The 21,576-nt window shown below is 36.1% G+C and overlaps 1 protein-coding gene across 1 annotated transcript in view; it reads left to right on the top strand.

Annotated features, from left to right (window-relative positions):
* The first annotated feature begins 8,482 nt into the window (after positions 1-8,482).
* Positions 8,483-21,576, top strand: part of antxr2a (ANTXR cell adhesion molecule 2a) — a 131,269-nt gene continuing 118,175 nt past the window's right edge. The window contains exons 1-2 of the mRNA XM_023266031.3: positions 8,483-8,953; positions 17,250-17,321. Of these exons, the coding sequence (XP_023121799.1) occupies positions 8,778-8,953; positions 17,250-17,321 (248 nt within the window). The 5' untranslated portion in view covers positions 8,483-8,777. The remainder of the gene's footprint in view (positions 8,954-17,249; positions 17,322-21,576) is intronic.

Here is a 21,576-nt window from a genome sequence, read left to right as displayed (position 1 = left end):
GTTGTGTTATTTTTTGTTCTCTTTGTGTTGTGCAGCTCAGGATACAGCAGGTTAGCTAGCGTCGACTGAAACCAAACGGCGTGCAAAAGAATTAACATTCTAATTAAAACCTAATTAGACTTTGATTTGCCAGATAATTATACTCGTGTGTGGCTGTTCTCTGGACTGTTCGGATTTGATGAGGTGTGCTGTGGTAATTACCTCGCTGATGTGGATTTGTGTGACGGCGTAGTTTTCACAACGAGGCAAAACAAAAGGAAATAGATTTAGCTGCTTGGTGTGATCCGTGTTGCAGTCGATGCTGCCGCGTGAATAATTGCTTCTTACGCTTAATGAGGTGAGAGAACTTTGTGATGATAGAGAAAAATAAGAGCTTGAAACGATTATTTCAACAACAAGCAGCTCTACAGGCGTCAGTGTGTTTGTGTTGATGCTGCCCAACCAGTTCTTTTAGGTTTTAATGACAAAAATGGGCATAAACACATTAATAATGAAATGTTTTTGTCCACTAAAGCTTTTTAATGGAGCATAAACAGTTGTTAAAAGTTGAACAGCATTAAAAGATGATTAAACCTTTGTATCAATGAAATGCAATAATGTAATATAATCTAATATTATATAATACATTATTGTTATTATTATTATTATTATTATTATTATTATACACTATTAATAATATAATATAACAATTTTTACAGTTTTTGAACATTACAGTATTCCATTACTATTAAAAATATTTCCTATTTTTTTTATTTATTTATTATTATACACTATTTATAATATAATATAAAAAATATTTTTGCAGTTGTTGACCATTACAGTAGTCCATTACAAGTATATTCTATTATTATTATTATTATTATTATTATTATTATTATTATTATTATTATTATTACATAATATAATATATTTTTACAGTTTTTGAATGTTACAGTATTCCACCTTTCCTATATTTCCTATATTTTATTTACCAATAACAATCACAATAAGAATTTATTGTTCTTATCATTATTTTTACAATGTAAGACATGTGGAAGGACGTGACATTTGCTTGTAATTTGTAAAACAAAATGTTTGTCCCACGTCTCCAGGTTTAAAAGCACGTCTATATCATGACATTTACGGTAAACCTGGTTGGCAGTACGCTCTGAATGACTGCTGATTAGACTTCCTGCTGTTGTGACATTCCTTTAAATGTAAAACCAGGGATTACAGTAAATATAAAACCCCCTCCATGTGTTGCAGCAGCTACAGGTGAAGCAGCTGCTGCATTTTATAGCCCAGAGTCACTTCCTGCTGCTGTGTTGAGACAAGATAAGAATCTACCTGCACGCCCTGAACAACTACCATTAGTGTTTAATGCAACCTGAGGGGGAGTTAGTCACATGCTCCAGTGTAGTGACTCATCTCAGAGTCAACACATACAACATTTGCGTTATCTGCGTGGTAGGACTCGTGGCTATGCAGTGCTGCTCGGCCACATGTTCACGATGAGTTTGGTTTAAATGGTGGCCTGTGGCTCGCTGGGTGGAGCGCAGGTCGCCTTTTGTTCCACGTGTACAGCTCGGTGATCGGCTGCCAGGCCTGGCTCGGTGATCGGCTGCCAGGCCTGGCTCGGTGATCGGCTGCCAGGCCTGGCTGAGCTCGGCTCCCGCTGCAGATCGGTGCGTGGAGCGGCGGCAATAAGGCGTCCAGGTTTGGGGATTTAAAACGCACAAAGAGACGGCAAACTTCATTAAATGGTGAAATCCTCACAGCTCCTGCACGGTTACATACAATATCTGTACGTGGAGAAACAAACGATCCCGACGGCAATATGTTAGCAGTTAGCTTTGAGGAACATTATCTTTGCACATGTGAGCTTTAAAATGAAAGAGATGCACAAACAAATCTCCACAAGGAAACTTTAGAGAAGTTATTTAATTACTGGAAGCATAAACACAAGGTTTTAGGAGGATTGTTACTTCAAAATCAGGTTGTTCCAAGTAGTATTTTCCTGTTATTGAATAGGAATGAAGGTCATGTTTATCGATTAAGGCAGATTACACTCAAAAAATATAGCACAAAATATCACATTTTGGCTTACAATTGAGTTTTGATAAGTTTTTATGAAATTATGTTCAACCAACTAACAATCTACAATCACAGGTATTTTTTAATTATATAAATTATTTAATGACTGGCAGCATAAACACTGGGTTTTAAAAGTAATAAATTGAGCTCCTCCAACTAGTTTTTTCTTGTTATTTAAGATTTTTAAAAAAAAAAAAAAAATTGTACCACAAATATGAACACAAGTTTTCAAGAGGATTATTAATAAAAAATAAGTTGATGCAACTAGCATTTTCTTGGTTACAAAGGGATTTTTAAAAATGTTGCATACATAATCACCATAATTATGAAATGAAATTTAAAAGTGGGCACATTTTAAAAATGAAGTTGATTTCCTGACATTATCAAGCCAATTTTATTAAGTTCCCTCAACTTGAATTAAGTTTTAAGTCAATCCATGCATAAATTTGTGTTTAAATTACAAACAGTATTAAGCTAAAGCAACACAACCCATCAAAAATAATGCTTATTTAACTTTATTTTTACAACGTAAAACATGGAATAACATGAGATTTACTTGTAAAGATTGACTTGTAAAAGAGTGACAAAACAGGCATCAACATATTCATAATTAAACAATTTTTGTCCACTAAAGCTTTCTAAAGGAGCATAAACATTTTTTAAATGAAGTTTAACCACAATAAAGGATGATTAAACCTTTGAATCAAAGGTTAAAATAAACATACATGTTATCTTTTGGTTATTTTTCAGGTCATAAACATATAATATTTCAAATTGCTGTTATGTTAACTCATACTGCAACACTGCTCTAACCCGGGTGTACAGTTTAAAATGTACTTTTCCTGAAATAAATTTAATTCTAAATGATCAAAATGCCACATTTCCAAACTGGTCTCTTTCCATCACATCTGTCTGCTGTATTTTCAGGACTGTGATGTTGCAATTTATGCAGAAATTTGGTCAAGTTGATGCAACACAACCCATCAAAAAAGTATTTATTTCACTTAAAAGGTTTTTGTAAATGAGCAAATTAGAATTTTGTTTTAATCTTTCAGCCATGCAGCTTAGTTCAGTGTTGGGAATAGTCCATAAATCTGTAGAAACTAATGATCCCAGCAGCAGGATGTTAGCGGTTAGCTTTGAGCAACAGTTCAGAGGACTGACGGCGTCTTTGCACATGTGAGCTTTCAAATTAAAACTTCTTGGTTCTTATTTGTGCACCATCTTTGATTCGTCACATCTGCAGCCGCTTCCTGTCCTGTTTCCTGCTCTCAGATCAGGGAGAAGAGGTTTTGGACGGCTGCTTTTGTTCGCCACGTGTTCCAAACGAAGAGCCAAGCTGATATCAAACGCTTCAACAATGAAGCATTCGGGGAGTTTTGGGGGGAAATTGTGACACTGTGAGAAAAGAAGAAGGTGCAGATTCTCATGTCCTTGGAGCTTGTGTTGCAATCAATCATGAGAGTCTGAAAAAGTGGTTTAATTATTTATTTTTTGCATCAGACGTCACTGCTGAGGGTTAAACTCGACAAATCTGGCAGCAAGACTGACAGAAAAGTACATTAAGAAGAGGTGGAACACTTTAATGTTCTGTAAACTGTAAAAAAAAAAACAATGTGAAAATAACTACAAATATCTGCAAAACAATATGATTTTTAGCTGATTTGTGTCCAGTAAAATACTGTAATTTTACTGTCAAAATACTATTTAAAAACAACAACAACAAAAAACAAATTATATTGATGTGTATGTGATTTACAGATTTTTACAGTGAACAGGTAATTTAATTTTTATTTTTCTGTAATTTTAGAAAAGATTATATGGAATTTAATGAAGCAAAAAAAAATCTGTAAAATAACAGTTAATTTCTCATTCTTTCTTTTTCAAATAACTGCAAAAATCCAGACAATAATAAATAAAACTATGTGATTTTACAGTAATACTTTCTTTAAAAAAATAAATAGATTTTTCATATGGACATTATTTACTGATTTTTTTTCAGGGTTAACATGTAAATTATAATTTTTTCTGTGATTTTACTAGGTATTTTCTGTATTTTTTTTACAGTCTGCAGTTTAATTTGTTCTTGATGATCAACATGTAAATTTGATTTTGTGATATATTTTCTGTAATTTAACAAAACAGGGAAAATCTATCACATAACAGTTAAATTAAATGATTTACCTGACATAATTTTCTTTCAAATAACAGCAAATATCTATAAAATAACGATAATTTTTGCTTGTTTACATACAGGAAAAATAGTTACATTTCACAGTAAAAATACAGATTTTTGATGAGGATTATTATTTGCGGTTTCGGTCATTATTTTTTACAGTCAATGTTAACAAATTTCATTTTTTTTACTCAGTTATTTTTACCCTGGATTTTATTAGTAATTATATAGTTTCTGTAAAATCTGTAAGATAACAGCAAATTTTTAAAAAGAAGAAGTTTCAAACAGGTTAAAAAAATATTTTTTTGCTGTGTATGCATATTTATTTTATTTCATTTTATTTTATTTTATTTTATTTTATTTTATTTTATTTTATTTTATTTTATTTTATTTTATTTTATTTTATTTTATTTTATTTTATTTTATTTGCATTACCTGGCAGCAAGCTTGCTGGCAAGAAAATGTTTACAAAATAAAAAAAAATCTTTAAAAAAGGTGTGATACTGTCATATATTCCATCCAACATATACATTAAAAAGAAACAGATGTTTGATGTGGACATTATTTACAGTTTTAATCTTTTTCTGTAATTTTATTACATATTATCTGTAATTTACTAAAGCCTGTAAAATCCCAGTAAATTATTTTTAAAATAAAAGATAGTTAAAGACGGTCATTTTTTAGAGTGTACAGTACACTGGGAGGTTTTGTTGTTTACAGGCCAAACATTAACAAGAACCAGGTGGTTTTAAAGGCAACAATAAGACTTTTTTTTGGGTTTCATTCACAAGTACTGAGTCATAATGTTAATTTTGCTCCAGCTTTCTGTCACTTTTATCAAATATCCATTAAGTGCTTTATAGATGTATATATTTTGGAAAATATTCAGCTTATATAGTATAGAAGCTACAATAATACAAAAATTAAATGTTGAATTTCATCATTGGTGGTCCAGAGTGAATGAAACCCTCGACCTTCCAGAGTTACTGCCTTGCTCTGGAGCTCCTCTCTAATAAAACAACAGAAACCATAAATATCTGCTCTGTTTGGACACTCTTGGCTGTGATTTTCACGCAGCCTCATGTAACAGATGATGCAGATGTTGTTGGGTGTGTGCAGCGGGAACTCCAGCTCTGCAACAGCTGCTTCCGTCCTGAGCATGCGCACTGGACCGGACGCTGATGAGGCCTTTGAGTGCTGTTGGAAACCAAACGTGAGGCGTTTAGGGACACGTAGAGACAGATTCAAGCAGAGGCAGCTCAGGCTGAGGCTGTAGTTGATGTCAGTTGGTTATATTTAGTTTAGGTGTAAATAGTTTGTTTAAGCCTCACAGTGACGTAGACTTTCTGTTTAACCCTCGTGTCGTCCTGCAGGTCAAAATTAACCCTTTTTAAAGTTTGAAAACATGGAAAAAAAAACTATATTTTCTCAGTGAAACTTCTGATGTCCACATTTTCAACATTTTTGGGAAATCTTTGAACATTTTTGGTGGAAAAAAAGAAATGTTTAAAATGTTTCTTAAGAATATTCACAAAAAAATCTACCAAAATCCAGCGAAATTGGCTGGATTTTGGTGGATTTTTTGTGAATGTTCTTAAAGAAAATTTTAGAAATTTTACTGATATAAATGGAATCACTTTAGATATTTTTAGGAATTTTTTGGGAAGATATTTTGGAAAATATTTTCAATTTTTTTCGATTTTATTTTTTCAATTTTTATTTCTTGCCAAATTTGGGGATTTTTTTTCAATAAAACTTTTAAAGAATTTTCTTCCTGAAGGTTTTGCAAATTTTTATAAATTTGGGGAATTTTTTGCTGAATTTCTGTATTTTTTTCAGACAAGAGAACAATGCTTTTTGGTGCCGTAAATGAGGACAACAGGAGGGTTAAACCGAGTGACTCACAGTGACGTAGACTTTCTGTTTAAAGTAAGGAAAGAAGTGTTTTTAACCAGCTGACGTGAAGCTATTTCAACTAAATATGTTTATTTTGGGCAACTTCTATGTAAATATTGTGACATCAGAGGTCGAGTTTGGCTGATTATTGTATCTGATATGCAGTATTTCCTTGATTATTGCTATGATTGTTGTTTTTAATCGATTTTTAATGATATAAATGGAATTAAAAATGCTCTGCTTTGACTCTGATGCAGCCTCCTTGTCTGTAGATTGGTTACACAGCACGGCTAATAGCCAATTAACAACGGTCAGTGAAGTTTTGTGTTGGAGTTTGTGTTGTCCTAAATTTTGCTACCAAGATTGTCATTGTTATTGCAGCTTTATAGCTTCCTTATTTCTCTCCTTAATAGAAAAATTTAGTATTTATCATTCAACTCTGAGTATTCTGGTCTTCAGATATCACATTTTTGTAACTTAAAATTATATTTTTAATTAAATCTTACACGTTAAAATACCTTAAATGTAGTGAAATACGGCTCGACATCAATTATTTGTTCTTTCTTCACACTCTTCACACACTGAGCTACTAAATCTGAAGCTTTATCCCATTTTATGAAGCTTTTTGTAGTTTAATATAGAAGGATCTTTTAAAAAATATTGCACGTTACTGCTAAGCTGCTATTAGAAATAGTGGAATTTGTAGTAAAATGTTAAGTTTTAATAGTCCAGATGATGAGTTTACTTCCTCGTAAGAGCATAAAACTTGGTGCACCTGAACGGTTTAAGGTCTTGAACCTTGAACGCCTCGTGGCAGCCGTAGGGGTTATTTTACTTTCTGCTGTAATCAGATTATGTACATATTTTGCATCATATCTCCTGAATCAAACCTGATAAAACAGAAAATGTTACGTCTGCCTGCATATGTTCATGATCAAGGATTACTATGGGGCCAAGTACAACCAAGATAAAAATGTTCTGGTGATTATTTCACGGTAAAGTCAGACACGCTGTGTGGAAAACTTGTGCTAGACTTATAATGTCAAGTCAAATGTCAAACATGACGTCATGTAGAGTTTTAATCCTCTTGTTCATTAACCCTGATACTGAAACAACTCTAAAAATGACTTTCTTTGCTCTCCACAAACCTGTCAAACACAAATAACGGCTTTAATGGAATAAATTTCAGATGCATTTGATTGTTTTTTGTTGTTGTAGATTCTATTCTTCCCTGTCTCCATTATGTCTCCTACATCCTCACACAGATTTGTTGAATTTTAAGGAGTCTCGGTCTGTTTACATATTAGCTGTTTGGGATCCTAAACTAATTTCTGTACAATGTTTTAGCCGAATATTGAGAATTTCATAGGTTTTCAGCCCGGGTAATTTTTTGCATTTTCACCCTAAAAATAACTTCTTACCAGGTAAAGGGTTCGATATCTGCAGAAATAAAACTCCAGCAACCATGAATGAGTATTCTGGTCTTCAAATGTCACATTTTTGTACTGGTAACTTAAAATTATATCTTAAATGATATCTTCCAGGTTAAAATGCCTTAAATTAAGTAAAATACAGATTTGTGTACTTTTAAGGAGGGTCAGGCTGGTTATTAGTCTTTTGGGAACCAAGACTAAGTATTTTATTTTATTTTCTGTAAAAATATTTTTGATTTAATATTGAGAATTTTATGTTTTTAGACCTGGAAATATTTTCTTTTTTACCTTAAAAAACATCTCATAATCAGGTAAAGGATTCAATTTCTCCAGAAATAAAACTCCAACAGCCATGAATGAGTAGTGTGGTCTTCAAATGTCACATTTTTGTAACTTAAAATTATATTTCAAATGATAACTTACAGATCAAAATACCTTAAATGAAGTAAAAACAGTTTGACATCAATTATTTGTTGTCTCTTTCACACTCTTCCCACACTTGTGTGAAAAGTGTGAAAGCTTCAAACACTAAATTTGAAGCTTTATTCCATTTTATGAAGCTTTTTGTAGTTAAATATAGAAGGATCTTTGAAAAATAGAAATGAAATTTGGTGAGAACACAGACACAATAGTTTACAGCAGATATAAATGATTAAATGGATCCAGCAGAAGCACATTTTTAGTTTTTGGACCTTGTCTATATATATGGATGTTTTCAAGTTTCCTACTAAAAATACAGTCTTTGGTTAACATTTGACCAACTTTTGAGGCCTCAAACATATTCATGAAAGAAAAAACTTCATAAGAATCATCATCTGGGTCGCTAAGTTCTGCGCTCAGAGTTCCGAGCCGTGCAGGAGGACCGTGAACGCATCCAAACTTTTCCCCTCGGTGTTTTCTGTTTTTTTGTTGTTTTTTTTTCTGGGTGAAGTTTTGCTGTTAGCTGTGATTCGGTTGATCTCTGGGCAGGTAGTGTGTTTATAGAGGATGTGAGTAACCGAACAGTGAGTCAGGAAGATGTAGAAGCTGTGACGTGACGCGGCGATTTCCTTTATTTTGCGGCTCCAACTTCCTAACTTATATTTTGGAAGAGGTTGTTTGACATGTAGCTGCTCATCCAGCTGCCTTTGTCAAACACATCTATTTCTCAGTCCTCTCCTGACCCTGAGCTTCTACTGATTTGCTTTTTGAGGATAAAGATGTTGGAGAAGTTGTCACGTTGCTTCCCTGCGGAGGAGAAACTTCTTCCTCCCCGGAGGAGTCGCTGGACTTCAGCCGCTGTTGCTGTCCTCCTCCTCGGCTTGTTGGCTTCGTCTTGCTGGGCAGAAGAAGCCTCCTGTCACGGAGCCTACGACCTCTACTTTGTTCTAGACAAGTAAGTAGGAAAAACAAGCGGATTTAACTTCACTTAAAGCTTCCTGGCGCGCAAAAAAGCAACTTTTCTCTCCACAGAACCAGTAAAAACGCGCTTATTTGGGTCAGAACTTGTTGCGTTTCACTGCAGTGGAAGAGTTGGTGTCACCCAGGGGTGAGATGGGGGAGGCTGAGTGGGTGACACCGTTTTCTGTGACCTGATTAAGGATTCCAGATGTTGCCGCTGCACGCGTTCGTGCAACATATTGTGCGTTTTTGCGCACATTTGTGTAACCACGGTATCCAGATGAGGGAACCGATGCGTCCAAAAGTCTGCGGACAGTGTTGTGCACATCTGGCAGCCATGTGGACAGTGGTGCTGCAGGATGCACTCATATTATAGACAGGACTGGCACAAGTCAGCTTTAATCAGTTGTCAGCTGTTAAATTAATTGCAAACTATTTGGATCATCAATTTGAGTCATTTTTAAGAGGAGAAAGTCTAAACTCTCCCATTTCAGCTTCTTATATGTGATTATTTCCTCGTTTTGTTCCACTTTTGTGATAGTAAAGTGAATATTTTGAGATTGTAGACATTTGATGACATTGTCTTGAGCTTTGGGAAATACTGAGTGACATTTTTCAACATTTTTTTTGACATTTTATTGACCATTGTGTAATCTTACATAGGCAGCTCTATTTCCACAGCTCTGTAGAATGGTCTGACTGCACCTCATTATCACTCTGCTATATATAGGACAAAAATAATTGCTCTGGCTTTTTGCAATTCTTCAAACCAATCACAGTCATTGTGGATGATGCTCAGCCCAGGATACAGTGATGGTGCCCCTGCAATCTTTGTTTAAACATGACTGTTTGGGTTATCACTTCTTGCCAGCTATCTGGATAATAGAAAAAGTCAAAATTCTCCAGTTTCAGCTTCTTAAATGTGATTATTTCCTCGTTTTGTTCCACTTTTGTGATAGCAAAGTGAATATCTTGACATTCTAGACTTCTGACACTATTGTCTTGAGCTTTGGGAAATACTGATCGACATTTTTCACCACTTTTTGACATTTTCTTGACCAATGTGTAATCTTAGATAGGTAGATCTGCCTCCACAGCTCTGTAGAATGGTCTGACTGCACTTTATTAGCATTTTGCTATAGAGGATAAAAAATTACTCTACCCTGTTTGCATTTCTTTAAACTAATCACAGTCATTTTGGGCAATGCAAAGCCCAGGATACAGTGATGGTGCCCCTGCAACCTTAGTTTAAACATGATTGTTTGGGTTCTAACTTGTTGCCAGCTATTTGAAGAATAGAAAAAGTCTAAATTCTCTGATTCCAGCTTCTTCAATGTTATTATTTCCTGTTTTACTGCCTCTTCTGTGAAAATAAACTGAATATGTTTAGGTTGTAGACATTTAAGGGCATCATTCTGGCCATTTGGAAACAATGATTGACATTTTTCACCATTTTTTTGACATTTTATTGACCAACCTATAATATCACATAGCAAGATCCATCTCCACAACTGCGTGGAATGGTCTGGCTGCACCTCATTATTGTTCTACGATAGCAAGGAAAGAAAATGCTCTGGTTTGTTTGCATTTTTTTTTAAACCAATCACAGTCGTTTTAGGCGATGCTAAGCCCAGGATGCAGTGATGGTGCCCTTTTAAAATAGTGGCAGTGGAACTTCTTTTGGTGGAGTATCTACAAAATTACATATTTACATATTTTTTTTTATCAGAGGTAGAAACTCTATAACTGCAAACATCCATCCATTATCTATACACCGCTTAATCCTCACTAGGGTCGCGGGGGGGGCTGGAGCCTATCCCAGCTGACTCGGGCGAAGGCAGGGGACACCCTAGACAGGTCGCCAGTCTGTCGCAGGGCCACATACAAAGACAAACAAGCACTCTCACATTCACACCTACGGGCAATTTAGAATAATCAATTAACCTCAGCATATTTTTGGACTGTGGGAGGAAGCCGGAGTACCCGGAGAAAACCCACGCATGCACAAGGAGAACATGCAAACTCCATGCAGAAAGATCCCGGGAAAGCCGGGACGCGAACCAGGGACCTTCTTGCTGCAAGGTGAAAGTGCTAACCACTACGCCACTGTGCAGCCCTAACTGCAAACATATCATTGGATTTTCAACTTCCGATGGTTTTTGAACTAATCATGTCTGTCATAAGGTTCTGTTCAGAAAATTAACCAAAAACATGCTTGAAATCATAGTATTTCATTAAAATCACTTTATTCTATACGCTGCATTCAAAAATGAAAAAAAAAAATGTCAAAAAATCAGCAGTGACAGCAAGTCACATGACGAACATTCTGGGACTTCTTGGTTGAACTGCAGGCTGTGTGAACAGAGAGCAGATATGAGATAAGTATATTAATAAATTAGAAAGATTATGAACAAAATTAAACATTCCTGATCAATGAAATAAATGCTCATAAATGGTACCCAGATAAACAAACTGTCAGCAAGTTGTTGGAAGATGCATTCAGCATGGTGAAATATCTTTCTAGAGGGGATGTTCAGAGTATTGTGATGACTCAAAATCTCTCTGGAGTTCCTCATCAGTCTGTTTTACTTTCTGTTTAATTCTCTTTAACCAGTTGAACCAATTAGTGGTGACTTCTAGGAGTTCTACCAATCAGCATCAGGGACTTTTTGGTTGAACTGCAGGCTGTGTATACACAGAGCAGTTAGGCGATATCGGAGGAATGTAGGCGTAGAAATAAATTAGAACGTTTATGAACAAAATAAACATTATTGATAGCAGAATAAATGCAGCATGGCTCAAAGATGGTGACTCTTATAGAAGTTCTACAGGGATGGTTCTTGAATTCGGAACATGCACAAAGATTCAGGTTGTCAAAAAACACCTGCAAGTTCTAGGAGTGAAAAACAGCTCAGTGTTTACTGATGCTGTTGTGGATGAATGTGAGCAAATCTCCACCTTCTGAAAGAAGAACAGAGGCTGTTATAGCAGCAAATTAAGCTCATAGTCATGTAAGATGTTCAATAGTCATACACTGGTGTTAGTGTTTGAATATTTGCTATTTTAGTGCGTTTGTGTGAGGAGAAATGGTGTCAGTAGGTTCACAAAGCCGTGGCACCTCATCTCTGATCTGGTCAACTCATCAGTCTCAGTTTCACACAATCTAATGGGCCCCATATTCCAGTTTAACACCTCAAACTGGGTTTCTAACCGATGCTGAGGTGCCTGTGTGCAAGGCAGCTCATGGTCCGGTGATTCCAGCTGTGAATGTGTCCAGAACACAAACATGTTTCATTCATTTACCACACGTTTCTGCACACTTTACTGCCATTTGCAATGTTTGATTTCACTTATTCTGAATAAATCTGCACATTTCAGAGGAGACAGATGCAGACCAGGGAGTGTTGTGTCTAGTTATTGGTAAATACGGCCAAACACACGACAATTTAGTCAATAAACTGCATGAAACTCAGCATGACAAAGTGTAACATATATGAAAATCAACTAGTTCCTGCAGCGGTCGCACCACAGTTTGTTAGTTTCCTGAATAACCAGGCGACCATTAGTTTCACTTCATTTAGTTTTGAGCATGAAAAGCAGCTCAGAACTTTTAACTCGGTCTGCAGCTGCAGCAGCTTCAGTTAAACGAAAACAGACACAATGTTTACCAGAATGCATCAGCAGGAACTGAGAGAAGCTGTGAAAAATAAATCTGAAGTTTGGTAACACTGCAGTTTGTTTTAGTTAAGTCAAAATATTGGAGAAAATAATCCCTCTGGCATGAAAAGAGACATAGTTTGTTGCAACCTGGATGCACTTGAGACTCAAGTTCATGTCATTATTGGTTAGTAATGTGATGCTTGGTGGTTCCAGGAGTGGAACTCTGAGAAACCTCATCTTCTTTACATAACCCCAATCGAGAAGTTTCATCCGCCGAAGGTTAACCAAACCTCAGAAATGCTGTGTTCAAGTCAGCTACATGGTGTCACTGGGGTTTTGTCCAGCATTGTTTCTCTTAGATGAGGCTTCCTGCCAGCGCTGGGGAGTGAAGTTGCATCATTCCATTGTTTAACAGTGAAGCAAGTCCTTGAACAAGTTTAAAAGTTAAATTAAAAACACTGAAACGTCACCAGAAATAAAACCTCAAACTTCCCTGACAGGGTTTTTCAATGTTGTGTGCGAATCACAGATTTGGCTCGTCTTGTTTTGTCTTTAATGTGCTCAAAGTGCTGCTTCAGACATCAGACATGCAGAATGTTCACAGCCAGATTCAGTCAGTTCAGCAGAAAGCTGTGCAGCGTCATGCAGAAAGACCTCCGCTACGTTACAGAGAGTTTACGGCCTTGACAGCAACTGTTTTTAATCCTGTCCTCCCCTGGTTTGGAAGCGTGCCATCGCTCCGGACCACTGAGGTAAAAACGCTGCTCCCCTGACCCATTTCTAAAGCACCCCGCCCTCATCTAAATGACTAAATTACAGGATGATGGCCGAGATTATTGGTACAGCTTTGGCAAGAAGTGCCCAGATTTTATTTGGTGCTTTTGGGCTGCATTTTAGTCTGCATTTGCATGTTGGGCGTTCTGTTTGGTGCAGGTTTTAAAGTCTTTCTGTCATCATCTGGAGCGTCAAACAGCTGTAAGTTTTACTTTGTCCCTTTAGATAAAAAAGCTCCACTGTAGGATTTCCTGATGGAAGCGATAAGACTGAAAACTTTTAATGTCAGCAGTTTGAGCTCAGAGGATTGTTTGTGCTCAAAGGAACCCCTGTTGCGGTTTTCTGACACCGAGGGATGATGTGTCAGTGTTGCTGCAAGTTTTCGCTTGTTTAGCTCTTTCCAAAGAAACATCTTGTAAATATACTGCTTCCAATTTATTTAATTGTCAGGCTTTGCTGAGAATGGTGTGCTGGCTTCTTCACAAGCACTCAGGTCAAACGGGTTCGGGAAGATGACCAGTACAACTTGAAGACTTGCTGAAGGGAAACCACTGGGTCACAGTAAAGTTCCTTACCTCTGTAAATGTTAAATATCACAGCAGCAATGAACATTTCATGAAAGGGCAGTTAAAACTTTGCATTGGTGGGATTTGACAGTCGGTGATCCAGATACAGGAGGTCCGTGACTTATGTCAGAGTTCCGTTCGTACGGCGAGACGTAAGTCGATTTTCGCCATAAGTCGGAACTGCATCACGATATCAATCAATTCTTCAGAAAAGTCATGAATACCAATGACCAAAGCTGCCTTATAGCGCCACATGATGACGTATTCATCCACTCCGCTCGCCAACTAGTTCCACGTATCCAGTTCTGACGTAACGACGAAACACCGTAGGTCAAGGACGTCGTAAATCAAGGACTCCTGTATTCTTTTATTTTAATCCTTTGAACCCTAAAACCTACTGGTGGCTTTGTAAGGTTTGTTATCTTGTGTTATCTTGTCCATTGTATCGAAAGAAAGTGCCAAAATTACATCATGTGTCAAAGCCAGAAACTGAAAACGGAGAGGAATCATCAATTTTCCGATGGTCCCTGAACTAAACATTTGTGATTTAAGCATAAAATTGTAATATTTCATCAAAGCCATTATTTTACGTGCATCGTTAAAAAATATGGCAAAAAATCAGCGATGACATAAAGTCTCATGGCCAAAATTCAGGGAATTCTCTTTTGAACTGCAGGCAGTGTTTGCACAGCAGAGAGGAGACGAGTTTGACAACAAATTAGAGAGATTGGGAGCAAAACTAAACATTTTTTTATCAATAAAATAAATGCAGCATGGTTCAAAAATGCTATACAGAAGAGCAAGTTGTTGGAGATACATTCAGCATGGTGAAACATATTTCTACAGACGAACAGAGTAGAGAGTAAAAGTCTGGAGAGGCTGGAAACATGGAAATAGTTAAATATCTGTAATATGTGGAGACAAAATCACCACAAAATGGCGCCAACAAGACATACGATGACATTTACAAGGCACAAAATAACCAAAATGAGACACAAAACAACAAAAAGGAGATACAAAATGACCCAAAAACTGTCCCAAAGATGCAAAAAAAAACACTAAAAGAAGACACAAAAATGACAAAAATAAATCATGAAATTACAAAAATGAGACAAAGTGAGACAAATAAGACACAAAATAACACAAACAAGACAGAAAACAGGAGGTTGAGAGGAAAAACAAAGCTACTGGATGAATGAAATAAATACAGCATGACTCAGAAACAGGGAACAGAGGAGCAAGTTGCTGGAGATACATTCAGCATGGTGAAACATCTTTCTACTGATGATGAACAGAGGAGAGAGACAGATGCAGAATTTGTGGAGGTTGTAAAGATGTAAGTAATAAATACCCAGTGCATGTGGAGCCACTGTTTCTCCAGTATTAGTAACACCTGTGGACTACTGGAAACATGTTGTTCATCCTGATTCCAGGTTTATTTTTTTCGATTTTTGTAAAACAAATAATCAAAGAAATTCAACTTTAGTGCTTACTTTCTTATGATTTATGGCACTCTAACTGTGTAATGCTGCATGAAGGTTTTCTGTTTCCATAGAGGTGCTGGACTTTATATTGTAGTGAAAAATGAACAAAAACACTGCAGAAACAGCTGCAGAGGGTTAAATTACAGGCCTCAGTATCACTGAACAGTCTAATGAGAGGGTTCTCTTTGGGTAAATACAATAAAATAATTAAAAAATAACATACAAAGAAGTAGATTGATGCAAATATGCTTTAAAGCAGGAATGTCAAACTCATCTTAGTTCAGGGGCCACAGTCAGCCCAATTTGATCTGAAGTGAGCAGTAAAATCACAGCATAGTAGAGAAACAAAATGACAAAATATGAGACAAATGAAACGAAACAAAACAAAAATATTCATTAAAAACTTGCAAAGCGCCAAAAAAGTGAACAAAAACAAGACAAGAAATTACACAAATGATACAAACGAGACAAAAATGACAAAAAAAACAAAATGACAAAAAATAGTCAAACTACACAAGCGAGACAAAAAAAACACAAAATAACAAAAAACAACAAAAAACACAAGCGAGACAAAAAGGAAACACAAAACAACAAAAACGAGAATCAAAACGACAAAAACATGAGACAAACGACAAATGTCAGATAAAACAACAACAAAAACAAGACAAAATATTACAAAAATGAGACACAAAAGAACAATGAACAATTTAGTGTTTTACTTTATGATCAAAACAACTTGTCATGATCTAGAAATTACTTTAAGTTTACAGTTTTACAAATTTACAATCTACAGTTAATGTCTTTTTACACTTTACAAAGTCGTCTCGCGGGCCGGATTGGACCCTCTGGTGGGCCCGTTTTGGTCAGTGGGCCGCATGTTTGACATCGCTGGATTAAATACTACCTATTAGCATTTTTCCACACCAAAGATGACAACGTGTAGATGTTTTCTCCACAATCTCAAACAAAACCATCAAATTAAACAAAGAATTCCAGCACATCTTTACCCTGAGACTCTCTTCAGGAGCTCTAAAAACACGACTTTTAACCCCTTTAAATGCCACTTAGCCTTAATTAGCCGCTGCTAATTGCTACCAGACTCTCCAGTGTTGTCGGAGGAACTTTACTTTAGCAGTGACCTTGTCTTTGGGCAGCGGGGAGGAGAGAAGAGGCGGCATGAAAGATGAGCCTCCTAATGGTCAAACTCTTCTGTTTTATGTTCCCCGCACATACATAGAATTGTAATTATTGGTTTAATTACCTCTTTGTCGTTAGATCAAGGGCACATTTTACATGCCGCCTCCGCAGGTTTGACTTATCGGGGGGTGAGCGGAGGCCAAGGGCTACAGGTTCACCTAACATTGCCTCGTCCTTGTTAAAGTCGCAAAATTTATGCTTCGTTTTGAGCAATTACTGACTTCTAATTAGTTTTAACGAGACAAAAGACAGAGCGCTCACACCTTCTGCTATCTTTCTCTTAACCCACTCCTTTCATGTCTTCTTGTGCAGCTTCTCCGAGTCAGAAAACACGTCTTCCAGTCCGTTTTCTAGCTGGAACACGTAAATGTGGTGAATATATTGTCCGGCTACATTCGCAGAAGCCTCCTGTGAACGTTGGAGGCTCTAACAGCTGAGGATGCTGCGACAACACACAGACTTACCAACACAATTATCCAGCATGTGGCTGGTGTTAATGTCCAACTGTGGCTGTGCTACAAAGCACAAATACTGTACAGTATTTTACTCCCCAGCACACAATCTGCTGCCGCCGATGAGCTGTTAACTGACTGTTGTTTTCTCCTTTCAGGTCTGGAAGCGTCGCCACCGACTGGTTCGAGATTTACTCCTTTGTGAAGAATCTTACAGACCGCTTTGTAAGGCGAGTATGAAGCATCGAAGTTGTATATTTTTAAAATAATGTGACTTTTGGGGTTTTCATATGTGGGAAAAAGAAGAAACATAAGTAGAAGATGATACTTTGCAAGCTCAGACTTGCAGATGCTACATTAAACGAGGGTTTGCACTGATTTAACACTAAGAGCAGCATAAATTTATATCATGATGCATCTAATAAATCAACAAAAGCACAAGTATGCAACAAAAACAAGAATTTATATTTAAATAATATATTCACTGCGCTGTAATAATATAATCGTAAAAGTCTGGTAGCAAGGGAGCCAGAAAAATACTTAAAAATACTTATAAAAATATAAAAATGTTCATATTTTTTATTTTATTTTGAATGGCATTAAATATCTGTGAAATAATCATATATTTTGCTGATTTAAATTCAGTAAAATAGAGTAATATTGTAGTAAAACATTCTAAAATGTTAATAAATACATCTATAATAAATAGATTTTTTAAAAGAATAAAAATTAAAAATATAAATTGAATAAATAATAATAAAAAGTGTATCTAATAGTAATTAATATTTGTTAAAAAAATTGTTGCAGACATTATTCACAGTTTTATCTGGTTGTTTTTTTTACAGTCAACATATAAATTAATATTGTTTTTGTAAAATTTTCACTGAAGTTTTTTTTTTACTTAAAAATATTTTTAAAATATCCTTGTTCAGCCTTTTTTCCCAAATAACAGCAAACATCTGTAAAATTATCATATTTCTTGCTGATTCAATACAGAAAAATAGAGTAATATTGTAGTAAAAAAAATCAAAAATATTTATAAATAAAAGTGTAAAAAAATAAATTTAAAAAGTAATAAAAAATTAAAATATGTAATAAATAAATAAAAATAAAAATTGTAGCTAAATCTGATTAGTATTTGTAAAATAAGAGTTTTGATATGGACTTTTTTTTTACAGTCAACACATAAATTAATATAGTTTTTTCTATAATTTTCACTAAAGTAGTTTTTATTTTCAGTCTTTAAAAAATAAAACTTTTTCAAGCTTTTTTTTAAATCAAATAACAAAAATCTGGGAAATAATGATAATTTTAGTGCTTTAAATACAGAAAAAAGTGTGTACTTACGATCAAAAACTGTAAAAAACAAACAAAAAAACAAATTACCATTTGTAAAAGAAAATATAGAGTTTGGACACTTTTTGGATGTTTTTTGCAGCTTTGGCCTGTTTTTTTTTTTATTTAGGATTTTATGCATAAATTAATACTTTTTCTGTGATTTTAGTATTATTTTCTCTAATTTAACATAATAGCAGAGACATAACAGTATATTAGGAAAAATACAGTTAAATTTTAATTGTTTAAAAATGATTATTGTTTGCAGCGTGTCTCTATAAATTCACATGTAGAGTTCAACACTTCAGAGTGAATCCTTTTATTTTACATCTGTCATCAGTGCGGCGGTTTTAAACGTCTATATTATTTGCTTCACGTTTGCACCGATGTTTCACAAACTCCACAATCCTCCACATCCTCTTTCCTCACAGTCCATTAAAAAAAAGACAAAAAGGAAAGACGTAGAAGAATGGTGTCTGAACGTTCAGCTTGCATAACGTTTGAGTGGAGCGGCGGCTGCCAGCACAGTACAGACGGTAGCGACCCAGCCAGAATGAAGTGGTTGGTTGAAGAAAATAGCAAAGGCACCAGGTGGGAGTGGGTGGCAGAGAGGAGCAGTCTTCTGGGCTGTGAGAATGGCCATTTGCACCGGGGGGGTCCGGCTCCACACTCCTTCCCCGAGCTTCCACCAGCAGCGAGCCGCCGGGCAGACAATGTACAGTAAAGCAAAAGAACACTGGAAGGCGACGAGGACAATCTGCTAAACAATGCTCGCTCACCAAGAGCACTTCTGTTCCGCCATGTGGAGCGAACTGGACCACTTCGTCACCCCCCATCCCATCCCATCCCCTCTCCTCCTCCTCCGGCTCCTTCTCAACCAGGAAAAAATCCCACCACCACCACCCTCTGATTTGTCCTTGGCACCGGCGCCTCTTCATCCCAAGTCTTTCTTATTAAAACAGAAAATATCTCCGAGGTAGAAACCTAAAGTTCGCCGCCGCCGCCGCCGCCGCCCACGCTTCCATCCTCCTCCATGACTTTGGTTAGCTTTTAGTGCACATATGACTGCGGCAGAAAAACTTGCAGACAGGATGTAAACGCCAGATCTGGCCGTGTGGCTTTAAAGATTGCGCGATGTTTGCGGGGGAGGATCGCGACTGGGCCATGTGTCATGTGGGTGAGAAATATCAGCACCTCTCCTTATGCTCCGGAGGCTTCGGATCTCTGAAGGAAACACTTGTGCGCTTAATTATCTGAAGTTTAGCTGCTCTGCGGGACGCCGTCTGTGTGCTTTGTGTCTGCGACGGCGATCCCCAAGTAACTGAGTACTCTTACCCGAGCATTGCTTAGTTACGCTTCTAGAAACCTCATATTATTCCTTCAAATAGTGCTTTTTACGTCCAACGGTTGCGTTAGCATCTTAAGGTTTTATGTAAGGTTGCATTAGCTCATATCTTCAGCCCATTTACCAGTTTTCAGATGGTGTAGAGTTGATTAACATCCATGTTTATTGTAGCTACAGCTTCTTAACCCTGGTTCTTCATGTCTGTGGAGGTATTTAATGTAGATTTATTTCTTATTTTCCAAATAGATCCATTTAGTACGGCTGGATAAGCATCCTTTGGACCCCAAAACCAGCCATCCAGGTTTCAAATACAAGTTTTCTTTAAAAACTACCAAAATTACCCAAAATTACATCATTAATCAGAGCAAGAACCTTGTTTGGCATCTTAATATTTGTATGTAATGTTCTTATTGCAGCTACAGCTTCTTAAGTCTGATGTCTCCATGGTCTGTCCCTGCCATCAGGTTTCAAATGCAAGTTTTCTTTAAAAACTACCAAAATTGCACCATTAATTGGAGAAGAACCTAAAAAAAGAGAGAAAGTTGGTTGCTTCTTAGAGTTAGCTTCCTAACTCTGGTTCTACACGTTGTGTCAAAGCATTTATTGCTTCTTTTCCAAATAGATCAGTTTAATAAGACCTGCATCAGCATCCTCTGAACCCCAAAACATGCCATCTAGGTTTCAAGTGCGAATTTTCCTAAAGAACTACCACAATTGCCCAAAATTACACCATTAATCAGAGCCAGAACCTATAAAAAGAGCAAGAATTGGTTGCTTTAGGTAGCTTTGTATGTGTAGAGCTGATTAGATTCATCTTTTTTGTAGCTACAGCTTCTTAACTCTGGTTCTCTGGTTCTACATGTCTTTGAAAGTACTTAATATGGATTTATTACTTCTTTTCCAAATAGATCTTTTTAATAAGACCTGCATCAGTATCCTCTGAGCCCCAGAACACACAGATAGCTTTGAAATCCCAAAAAACTGCTACTAAAAACTACAAAAACTGGCCATGATTACACCTTTAATCAGAACAAGAACCTATAAAAGGACAAATGATTGGTTGCTTTAGTGTCTTAAGATTTGATGTAAGGTTGCATATTCCAGTTCTCACATTTTGTAGAGCTGATTAAAATCCATCTGTATTGTGGAAAGCTGCATGAGGCAACAACTACACATCACTTCTTAACTTGGTAGCTTCCTTTCAGCATCAGTGGAGCTCAAAACCCACCGATAATTATACCATTAGTCAGAGCCGGAACCTGTAAAAGCAGAAAGAATTGTCAGATTTTCAGATTTCTGACCATTTTGATGGCCATGTGACACACCAGTCCATCGCAAAAGTAGCTAAATATAAGCTTGAAGTTGAGATATTCCATCAAAATCTCTTTATGCTTACATGTTTTGTTTGAAAATGTACCAATAAACCAGTTGTTTTGAGATTCTGTCAAAACAAGCAAAACAAATCTCCATTTATCGTTGCTGGTTAGATTAGATTAAACTTTATTACTAACATTACTACTGATAATGGAAGTTTAACAAAAAAAATGCCAAATTTACAGCCAAAAAAGCTTGAAATATCATATGTAGAGCCTTATAATTCAAAATTTTGTGCATTTCTATCACTTTTCACACTGTTAAGTTGCACATCCAACATAATTTTTTTACTATCTCAAGTTTTAGGCGTTGAAATCTTCAAAACACACGATGCACTTTGGATTCATGGTGTTCCTGCTTCTACTTGCATTTAAAAAACTTTGCTGAATTACATAGTTCTCAACAGACATTTTACATTTTTAACACTCTCT

Source organism: Amphiprion ocellaris, chromosome 6, assembly GCF_022539595.1.
Source record: "Amphiprion ocellaris isolate individual 3 ecotype Okinawa chromosome 6, ASM2253959v1, whole genome shotgun sequence".
Taxonomy (NCBI): domain Eukaryota; kingdom Metazoa; phylum Chordata; class Actinopteri; family Pomacentridae; genus Amphiprion; species Amphiprion ocellaris.
The sequence above is the reverse complement of the archived record's forward strand: the minus strand, read 5'-3'. Positions and strand labels throughout refer to the sequence as shown.